This window comes from Mandrillus leucophaeus, unplaced genomic scaffold (assembly GCF_000951045.1).
Source record: "Mandrillus leucophaeus isolate KB7577 unplaced genomic scaffold, Mleu.le_1.0 Scaffold629, whole genome shotgun sequence".
NCBI classification, from domain to species: Eukaryota; Metazoa; Chordata; class Mammalia; order Primates; family Cercopithecidae; genus Mandrillus; species Mandrillus leucophaeus.
In genome coordinates, this window is record NW_012106797.1 from 1,474,845 (window position 1) to 1,486,937 (window position 12,093).

A 12,093-nucleotide genomic window follows, 5' to 3' on the forward strand; every position below is an offset into this window, starting at 1 on the left:
TCTAGGGAAAAATTAAAAATACTATCACTAAAGAAGCTCAGAGAGATACAAGAAGATTCTGAAAAACGATAGAAAGAAATCAGAAAAACAATTCAGGATATGAATGAGAAATTTACCAAAGAGATAATTTTTTAAAAAGTAGAAATTTTGGAACTGAAGAATTCATTGAATAACATACAAAATACATTCAAAAGCTTCAACAGTAAGACAGAGCAGGCAGGAGGAAGAATCTCAGAACTTGAGTACAGATCTTTTGAAATAACCCAGTCAGACAAAAATAAAAAAAACAACAATAAAAAGATTAAAACCTTCAAGACATATGGGACACCATAAAGCATCCAAATATTCAAATTTTTGGTGTCCCAAGAAACAAAGAAAAAAAAATGAAAGAATTAGAAAACCTATTTAATAAAATAATAGATTAAAAACTTCAAAACTTAGCAAAAGATTTAGACATTCAGATATAGTCGAAGATCCCCAAATAGATACAATTTGCAAAGGTCTTCTTCACAGCATATTATAGTCAAACTGTCAAAAATCAAAGACAAAGAGAAAAAAGTTAAAAACAGCATGAAAAAAGTATCTAACCACCTATATAAAGGAACCCCATTGGACTAACAGCAGATTTCTCAGCAGAACCCTAACAAGACAGGAGAGAATGGGATGCTATCTTCACAGTGCCAAAAGAAAAAAATGTGCTAGCTAAAAATATGCCCAGCAAAATTATCCTTCCTAAATGGAGGAGATATAATGTCTTTCCCAGATGAGCAAAAGCTAAGAGAGATATCACCACTAGATCAGCCCTATAAGAAATACTTAAGGGAGACCTACACCCAAAAGCAAAAGAATAATAACTACCATTATGAAAACACATGCAAATATAAAAACCATCAGTGGAGCAAACACTGAAACAAGGAAGGGAAAAATCTTAAATGTAACCACTACAGAATGCCATCAAACCACAAAGATAAATTATGAGAGAAAAATAAAGGAAAAAAGGATATACAAAACAATAAGGAATCAAGTAAAACAATGATAAGAAGCACTCACGTGTCAATAATAACCTTGAATGTAAACAGATTAAACTTTGCACTTAAAAGATATAGACTGGCTGAATGAATTTTTAAAAATGATCTAACCATATGCTGCTTACAAGAAAAATTCTCACCTATAAAGACATATATAAACTGAAAATAAAGGAATGGAAAAAGATGTTCCATGTAAATGGTGCTCAAAAGTGAGTAAGAGTAGCTATACTTACATCAGATAAAACAGACTTTAAGCAATAAAAAGTGACAAAATTATTATATAATGAAAGAGGTGTCAATTCATCAAGAGGATATAATTATTGTAAACATATGTGCTCCCAACACCAGAGCACCCAGATATATAAAGCAAATATTATTAGACCTGAAGGGAAAGACTCTAATACAGGAATAGTTTGGACTTCTACACTCCACTCTCAGCATAAGACAGATCATCTAGACTGAAAATTAACAAAGAAACGTTGGATTTACACTGCATATTAGACCAAATAGACCTAACAGAAATTTACAGAACATTTTATCCAGCAGCTAAAGAATAAACATTATTCTTAATTAGCACACAGAACATGTCTAGTGTAGACCATATAGTAGGACACAAAACAAATCTCAAAAAAATGTTAAAAATCAAAATCATATCAAGTATCTTTTTAGACAACAATGGAATAAAAACAGAAATCAATAACAAGAGACATTTTGGAAACAGTACAAATACAAGGAAAGTGAAAAACATGCACCTGAATGACCACTGAGTCAAGAGAAAAATTAAGGAGAAAATATAAAAATTTCTTGAAACAAACAGAAATCAAAACACAATGTACCAAAACCTATGAAGTAAAGCAAAATCAGCGCAGATGGAGGCTTATAGCAATAAATGCCTACATCAAAAGAAATAGAATGATTTTAAATAAACAATATAATGATGGATCTCAAGGAACTAGAGATGTAAGAGCAAACAAAACCCAGAATTAATAGAAGGAAATAAATAATAAAGATAAGAGCGGAACTAAATGAAATGGAGATGAAAAAGACAATACAAAAGATCAACAAAATGAAAAGTTGGGTTTTTAAAAAGATAAATAAAATCAATAAGACACTTGTAAGACTAATCAAGAAGATATTAAGACTTAAATAAACAAAATCAGAAATAAAAAAGATATTACAACTAATACAGAAATACAAAAGATCAGAGATTATTATGAAAAACTGTGCACTAACAAACTAGAAAACCTAGAAGAAATGGATACATTCCTGGACAATACAACCTACTAAGACTGAATCAGAAAGAAATTAAAAAACTGAACCAACCAATAATGAGTAATGAGATTTAATCTGTAATAAAAATCTCTCAACAAAAAGAGTCCAGAACCAGATGGCTTCACAGCCAAATCGTACCAAACTTTCTAAGAAAAACTAACACCAATTATTCTCTATTCCAAAAAATAGCATAGTAGGGAATTCTCCCAAACTCATTTAATAAGTGGAGCATTACCCTGATACCAAACCCAGAAAAGTATACAACAAAGAAGAAAATTACAGGATAATATTCCTGATGAACATAGATACAAAAATCCTCAACAAAATATTAGCAAACTGAGTCCGACAACATTTCAAAAAGATAACACACCATGATCAAATGAGATTTAACCCAACGATGTAAGAATGGTTCAACCCATATGAGTCAGTAAACATGATACATCACATCAACAGAATGAAGGACAATGTGATCATCTAAATAGATGCAGAAAAGCACTGGATAAAAGTCAACATTCCTTCATGATAAAAACTCTCAACAAACTAGGCACAGAGGGAACATACCTCAGCATCATAAGGAACACGTGTAACAAATCCACAGCTAACATTACACTGAATGGGAAGATCTGGAGCTAGACAAGGATACCCACTTTCACAACTCTTTTCAATATAGCACTGGAAGTCCTAGCCAGAGCAGTCAGGCAAGAGAAATAAAAGGTATCCATGTTGGAAAAGAGGAAGTCAAATTGTTCCTATCTTCAGATAACATGATCTTATATTTAGAAAAATCTAAAGACTCTACCAAAACACTGTTAGGTACTATAAACAAGTTCAGCAGAGTTGCAGGATACAAAATCAACATACGAAAAATCAGTAACATTTCTATACATAAATAATGAACCAGCTGAGAAAGAAATCAAGGAGGCAGTCACATTTACAATAGCTAAATAAAAAAAATGAACAAAACACCTAGGGATAACTTTAACCAAGGAGGTGGAAGACCTCTACAAGAAAAACTACAAAACATGGGTGAAAGAAATGGAAAAGGAGAAAAACAAATGGAAAGACAATCCATGCTCATGGATGGAAGAACTAATATAGTCAAAATTACCATACTGTCTAAAGCGATCTATGGATTCAGTGTGATCCCTATCAAAATACCAATGACATTTTCCCAGGAATAGAAAAAAAATCCTGATATTTGTATGGAATCAAAAAAGAACCCAAATACCTAAAGCAATCCTGAACAAAAAGAACAAAGTGAAAGGCATCACATTACTTGGCTTCAAAATATATCACAAGGCTATAGTAACCAGAACAGCATGTATTGGTACACAAACAGACACACAGACCAATGGAAATGAATAGAAAATCCCGAAATAAGCCCCCATATTTGCAGCCAACTAACTTTTGACAAAGGCACCAAGAAGATACATTGGAAAAGGACACCTTCTTCAATAAATGGTGCTGGGAAAACTGGATAGCGATACTCAAAAGAAAGAGGCTATACCCTTATCCCTCATCATATACAAACATCATCTCAGAATAGATTAAAGACTTAAACATTACATGAAACTATGAAATTACTATAAGAAAACATAGGGGAAACACTTCAGGACATTGGCCTGGGCAAAGACTTTATGACTAAGACCCCCAAAACAAAAACAACAAAAACAAAAATAGGCAAATGGGATGATAGTAAACTAAAAACTTCATAGCAAAGGAAAAAAAAAACCAACTGAGTAAAGAGACAGCCAGTTAAATGGGAGAAAGCATTTGCAAACTATTCATCCAACAGGGAATAATATCCAGAATATATGGGGAACTCAAAAGAAAACAAACAATTCCATTAAAAAGCAGACAAAAAGCACGAATAGACACTTCTCAAAAAAGACATACAAATGGCACACAGATATGTGAAAACATGCTTAACATCACTAGTCATCAGGGAAATGTGAATCAAAACCATGAGATATCATCTTACCCCAGTTAGAACGGCTATTATCAAAAACACACACACACAAAAGAATAATCACAATAAACACAAAAAAATCAATAAGTAAAATCAATAAGACACTTGTAAGACTAATCAAGAAGAGAGAAGACTTAAAAAATCAAATAAAAAGATACTAAAACTGACAATACAGAAATACAAAAGATCAGAGATTATTATGAACAACTATACCATAACAAACTAGAAAACCTAGAAGAAATGGATACATTCCTGGACAATGCAACCTACCAAGATTGAATCAGAAAGAAATAAAAAACCTGAACCAACCAATAACGAGTAATGAGATTTAATCTGTTGATGGCAGTGAGGATGTGGAGAAAAGGGAACATACACTGTTGGTGGGAATGTAAATTAGCACAGCTATTATGGAAAAAAATATGGCAATTTCTAAAAATACTAAAACTAGAACTACTTCATTACTGGGTATTCAATCAAAGAAAAGGAAATTAGTATATCAAAGAGACACATGCACCCCCATGTTTATTGTAGCACTATTCACAATAACAAAAATATGGAATCAACCTAAATATTTTAAATGGATGAATAGATAAAGAAAAGGTGGTATATTTACACAATGGAATACTATTTGCCATAAAGAGAGAATAAAATAATGTCATTTGCAGCAACATGGATAGAACTGGAAGTCACTATGTTAAGTAAGCCAAACACAGGAGGACAAATATTGCATGTACTTGCTCATAAATACGAGTTTAACAAGTTTATCTTACGGAGGTAGTTAGTGGAATGATATATGCCAGAGGGTAGAAATAATGTGTGTGTGTGTGTGTGTGTGTGTGTGTGTGTGTGTTGGTAGGGGTTGGGGAGAAAGGATGAAGAAAGGTTGGCTAATGGGTACAAACATACAGTTAAATAGAAGGAATAAATTCTAATGTTCAATACTAGAATATGGTGACTATAATTAGCAACAATATATTGTATATTTCAAAATAGCTAGAGGTAAGGACTTGGAAAGTTCTCAACACATAAATGATATACACTTGTGATGATGAATATCCTAAATACTCTGATTTGATAATTACATATGCTATGCATGTAACAGAATATCACATGTACTCCATAAATATGTATAAATATTATGTATCAATAAAAATATTAACCAAAAGTTAGTGTAGCTATATTAACATAAGACAAAATAAATTTTAAGGCAAAGTGCATTATTAGGAATGAAGAGGGCTGTCACAAAGTTATTTTTTAAGTCACCAGGAAAATACAACACTAAATTTGTATGAATCTAATAACATCGATTGGCCTCAAGCAAAAATTGGCAGGCTTATTCAAGCTCACAATCACAAAGTGATCTTTTTAATGCTCATCTGATAAAATAAGATTCTTTGTGAGTTTTTATTTGTCTTCCTGCCTATTCCCCTTTCTAGACAGTATCTAAAATGTTTAATTGTCTTTTTCTATTTAATTCACAAGTATATTTTAAGGATAGAACAGTGTCTGGCACATAACAGCTGCCTAATATATACTTGTTGAATATTGGAATTACTTGAGATGAAAAAAAGATAATGACTATAGACATTGCAAAATACAATTAACAAGCATAATCCAATCAGCTCTCATGGAACCTACACTTCCAAGCTAGTAAATGTACATTCTTCTCACATATATGTGAAATGTTTATCAACACCATGTACGACCATATTATTTGATCACAATACAATTAAGTTAGAAATCAATGATACAAAAATAAGATTCCCTGCATTCTAAAATGTAAAACACACTTTTAAATAGCTCAAAGAAAAAACATAATGAAGAATAGGAAACAGAACTGAATGGTAATAAACTTGCTAAATTTCAAAAATTGTAGTAAGCTAAACACTACCTAGAGAGAAATCTATAGCTCTATATGCTGATATACAAGAAAAGGAAAGGATAAAAATTGATGAACTATACATCTAAATTAAGAAGTTTGAAAAGACCCGAAATGTAAACACAAGAAAATACAAGGAAGGAAATAATTGAGAACAGAAATTATTGGAATAGAAAAAGTATACACAATAGATGTTCAAAAGTGCCACAAGCTGGTTCTCTGAAAAGAGACAAAACTCTGGCAAGAATGATCATAAAAAAAGATAAGGATTAATATTAGAAATAAAAATCAGTCAAGTTCCAGATATAACAGAGATTTAGAAAAATAAAATATTAAGGAATAGTTGGTGCAATATATTTAAAGCAAAACAGAATGGACAATTTTCTAAAAAAATACAATTATTCAAACGGATCCACGGAACAAACAGAAAACTTAAATAAATCTGAAATCATTAAATATATTCAATCACTAGTTAAAAGCCTACTTACCAAAAATACTTTCTAGGGCCAGATGATTTTACAGGTTACTTCCACCAAACAATCAGTTAATAGTTAATCCCTATCTTTTGTGAAGGGTTCCAAAGAACAATAAGGACTTATTCGCACCTCAATTTATGAAGCTTACAGAACCTTGATATTAAAACCAGGTAAAAATAATATAAAAAGGAAATTTATGGGTCAATCTAACTCATTAGCATTTGCTAAAATACTAGCAAACATAAGCCAAGAACTCATAATAAAGAATAGCACATTGTGACCTAACTAAGTTTAATCCCAGGAGACAAAGGACAGTTTAACATTAGAAGGTCACATGAATAGATTAAAGAAGAAGAATCATACAATCTTCCAGGTGAAGAGGTTGATAAAATTCAGCGCCTAAGCATGATTTAAAAATGAAAACAGAAACCTTAGTAACTAGAAACACAAGAAATCTTCACCTGATATCAGACATCTATCAAAAGATATTTTGCTATAAAATTTTTTAAAACATCCTTAAATTAGCCTTAAAATGAGAAACAAGACAAGGATTCCAGCTTGTAGTCAACATTGTACTGGAGGTCCTTACCAGCACAAAAATGATTTAAAGGAATCAAGATTTCAAAGGAGAAGACAATGGCCAATGTAGGTACATCTATATACTCACTGAAGTCACTGAGAAGTGGCAGCAGAATTCAATACCTTTTTAGAACTCCAAGATTCCAAAATATCTAGATTTTTCAAAATCCAGTTTCCTTATTTCAGTGACTTTTGCTGTCATTAAAATCCACAGTTGTACTTTATGAAAAATGATAGTCTACCATAGCCTTGTTTTTACTTTACACCCAGCTCTTCTATAACATTAACTTTTCAGGTTGACCATGGATTCAATTTTGTTTGACTTCCTGTTTGGCAGCCACCTGTTCCACTCTGCATCTAGGCAAGAAGGCTGAGCACACCTCTGATGATTGCATTAGGATCTCCTGATTCTCTGCTGCCCTGATGAAGGCATGTAAACTAGTACTGAGCTTGGCTGCAGTATGGCAGACTCACTACTGTTCTCTCTAGAAAACCTTTTATTCTTTATTATTTGCAGAGTGTTTTCATAAGCTGCTCTCAAATAATACTGTCTTCAAAAATCCCATTTGAATATTTGGTAGGGGAGTTAGTTGTATTTAATTTTCTTTCCCGTCAATTCTTTAAATGGCTTGCCTTGTGGTTTTACTAAGTATTTTTGTATTATGAGTCACTCTGAGCAACTGACTGGGAATGTAGGAAGACGTCTTCTTTTGTTATTTTAATTTACTGTGTGATTGACCCTGGGCCAGTCATTGAACCTAATCAAGTAACTTCATTCATTGCTAAATAAAGACAAAAGGCAGTCTCGAAAAATGGGTTAAAATTAGATCCTGTTACCTTAATGACTCACTGTCTTAATAACTGACTCACACAAATTAATTAGCTTCTTCCTAAAACATTTTCATTTGCAAAAACTCTCCTTTATTATCCTTTCCTAGTTGTAGCCCTTTTACACTTCTCTAGCCCATCCTCTCTTACCTCTCCATTTGCTTATTTAACTTTACTGCTAAGTTTCAGTGAAGATCATGGAACTCTGTGATGATCAGCTCAAAATACAGTTTTGATACTGCACATGAGCAACAGAATAAAATAAGCACACAATGGAAAATGAGTGGAAGGAAAAGTGTACTTAGAGGAAGTACTGATACAAGTTCCAGCTCCCCCATGCACTAGTTTTATGACCTTAAGAAAGTGAGTTAACATCCCTGAGCCTACACTTTCTTATTTATAACTGTATCCTTTTAACCTCAAGGGCAGCTGTTACAAAAACCAATGACAATGAATGTAGACAGCACTTTGAAAAACTGTAAAATACTATACATTTTTATTTACCTTAACTGAATAATTCTATTCACTGAATTTAGTCATAATATGTGAAATTTGTCTGCTCTTCAACAAGAGCTTAAGTGATATCCATTCACGTTAGAAAGATACTTTTAAAATTATCATCGAGTAGTTTGTAAGTATGTAAACAATATATTGGGACAAGAAAGACTTTAAGGTAATAAAATGCAGCTTTAAGAATGGACAGACTGGGTGCAGTGGCTCATGCATGTAATCTCAGCACTTTGGGAGGCCAAGGCAGGAGAATCTCTTGGGCCCAGGTAGTTTGAGGTCAACTACCTGGACAACACAGCAAGACCCCCATCTCTACAAAACAATTTTTAAAAAATTATCCAGGCATAGTGGCATGAACCCAGTAGTCCCAGCTACTCTACAGGGCTGAGGTAGGAGTGTTGCTTGAGCCCAGGAGTTCGAGGCTGCAGTGAATCACGATCACAGCACTGTACTCTGGTCTGGATGAGAAAGCGAGATCCCGTCGCAAAAAGAAAAAAAAACCAAATGGATGAAGAATTATTTTCACGCCAGGTGGAAAAGCAAGAAATAATTAGTTAATGCTTGAAGATCTTTTTTAGTCTGAGTTTTTATATTTTGAAGCCATAACCCATGGTGGAATTTAAAAATACAAAATAAATGAAAGGAAAACTGAAGAGTAGACAAATTTCAAGGTGCAACCAAAGGAACTATTTTCAAATATGATCTCTGAATCATGTAGAACTTCAAGGAAAAAAATCTGAAGACAGGGACTGTTTCAATTTCTTACCTTTGCTCTGTATTAAAGAGTGCAAAGATGTGCTTGCTAGACATAAAGCTCTTTTCCACATCCCGAACTTTCAGGTTGTCCAAGGGAAGCATGTACTTCTTTTCTTTTTCCTATTATGAGAGAGAGACAGAAAAGAGATAGGAGGAGAGGAGAGGAGAGGAGAGGAGAGACAGAAAATTGACTTTAATAAAAGATCTTGAGGCATGCCAATGGCAACACATCACCTGACTCGGCTAATGCTTGATTACACTATCTTGATAATATCATCAAACCCTATTTTGATACCAACTATTAAGGCATAAAAGTTATTAGAGATAGGAGGCCCCAGTGATTCTCAACATGTGGGTTGGAAAAATGGCGGGGTGAAGTGTACAGGAAGGGTCCTGAGATGGAGAAAACACATGGTCCTCTGTCCTTTCCCCCTCATGTGGGTCCTTTTAGATGTTTTTAAATGTTAGTTTGATATTAAGACTTTAGCCATCTGTTAATATTTAACAAAAATGTTCTGGTCCTAATTCAATGAGAAATGCCAGATGGATTTCATTTCTTGCTTTATTTGCAGCCTAAGCAGTTTTGATAGCCAGTGTTGGCAGGGAAGTGGAAGCACAGGACCCCAGTATGAAATACCCCCCATAAACTATGATAAAGCATAAAAAATACTTGCTCATTTGGGTCTAGAATAAAATACGAATTCTGAAAAAGAATTATTCCATAAAATTGTTGAGCTCTTTGGGGAAAACTTCATTAGAAGTGGACTGATATTAACTAGAACAAACTCTCTTTCAAAATTAACAATTGTTTAGGAAGAATATGAACATTGGAGAGGTGAGGTCTGCAAGTGTGACCAAATTAGTGTTAGTAGAACATTGGATGCCAAAAAATTATTGGAAACATTTACTTTTAGGGACTGGCCCGGGGCAATATTATTTATATGTAAAAATGCCTAACAATGAGTAGGGGAGAGCCAAATACTCAATTTAAGAAACCTAGTAAATACCTATTACCAGGGGTATAACAAGCACTGCCCTTGTTAACCATGGTCCTCTGTATGCTCCCAGGCTACATCTCTGGTGTTACCCCTGAAAGAGAGCAGGGCTCAAGTCCAGAGCTGGAGAGAATGCAGACTTAGTCATAACTTTTAATAAACGACTATTAATGCCCATGGGAAATACGTGCATCATACAAATATGTCTGACATAAGTCCTTTTGCTCCTACAGCATATAGACTACTTCCTTGAGAATTTATAGCTCAGCTGCGTAGCATAGAGCTCTTCTGTGCTCCCTAGTCAGTTTGTGGGTAACATGTTGTATTGTAGGGAGTATCACCCGCCTTTCCACTTCCTACTCATAAATTAATCAGAAAAAAGTTGGGCAGAGCACATTAGAATAGCAAAAAGATGGCACTCTACTTGGCTACAAAAAGTCATGTGAACAGGTGACTGAAAACATTGAAGGAAGCTGCTTAGAAAACAAAATGGTTGTTCTGACAGACAATGTCTTCAAAGAAAAGAAGAAACATGAAGGAAACTAAATAGCACTGGGAGAGGCTCAACAATAAACACAAAAAAGTAAAGCACTGTAAGAATAGTCCAATATTTCTACAACAAAAGTTAAGAATATATTATCAAACACAAGAATATTCTAAACAGCAAATACATAATTTAATCATAAATGAGCTACCATAGTTGAGTCCAACTTTCTCAAAACAGTTGTCAAATTATTTTAGGACAGAATTCTAAGAGGCAAAATTCTAGACCTAATGAAAATCTATCCAATACATAATCAAATGAAAATGCTTGAGACCCAGGGAACATTTTTTTTAATTGAATGTTTTTCAGTGCCCTAAATTTAAGCAGCTGGATTCTTTTAAAGCACCATCCTATTCAACCTTTTGAAATGATAGATTTGCCTTTTAATGGGAAATCTGAATTTCATTGTAAAGATGGAACACAATGTCCTTGGCTTGTTTTCTATAGAAATAGGCTCTCTTTTGTACTGCATTCTTTAGCATATCGTGAAGACCAAAACTCCAGCAAGTTTATGTCAGATATTAAACACTGGAGAAATACACACACATATGCAGACTGGGGAACATGAAAAATGGTCCTCATATCCAAAGTACTAAATGTCATTTATCCCAGGTTTTGGAGGACATATTGCTAAATTGTTTCATAATCAAAACTTTGAAGACTGACAAAGAAAGAAGAAAATGTATTCAGACATTTATTTATTAAAGTTGTAAGTCAAACAGAGAATTAAATGAGACAGCAGCAACTCTAGGCAATAAAACAGTATATCATGGATATTTCTCAAAAGTCTTGGTGCTTTGGGAAAAGAATGATGTTCTGCTAAAAGAACATCATGAATCTAAAATAGCTAAAACAAAAGAAATAGAGGAGAAATAATATACAGAATTATAATTTCCAAAATACAGTCTTAGAACCATCTTAATTAAGAAATGTGCCAAATCATTTTTGTCAGTTCTATGACTGTCTAATAATGTGCTGTCCAATATGGTAGCCACTAGCCACAGGCAGTTACTGAGCACTTGAAATGTGGCTCAACTGGGATTAGCTAGAAATGCAAAATAGACACCAGATTTCAAAAACTTAAAAAGAGAATGTAAACTATATTGGTAATACTTTTTAATTGATTATATGTTGAAATGATAACATTTTGAATATATTGGGGGTAAACAAAGCATTATCAAACATAATTTCACCTATTTTTTCTTACTGTTTTGAAGTTGGCTGTCAGACAATTTTAAATGATATATGTAGTTCCAT

At 33.3% G+C, this 12,093-nt stretch overlaps 1 protein-coding gene across 5 annotated transcripts in view; it reads right to left on the minus strand.

Annotated features, from left to right (window-relative positions):
• DNM3 (dynamin 3) overlaps positions 1 to 12,093 on the minus strand; it is a 557,709-nt gene that overhangs the window by 153,960 nt on the left and 391,656 nt on the right. For all 5 annotated transcript variants that reach the window (XM_012000434.1, XM_012000433.1, XM_012000431.1 and 2 more), the window contains one exon: positions 9,308 to 9,417. In XM_012000434.1, coding sequence (XP_011855824.1) covers positions 9,308 to 9,417 — 110 coding nt within the window. The remainder of the gene's footprint in view (positions 1 to 9,307; positions 9,418 to 12,093) is intronic.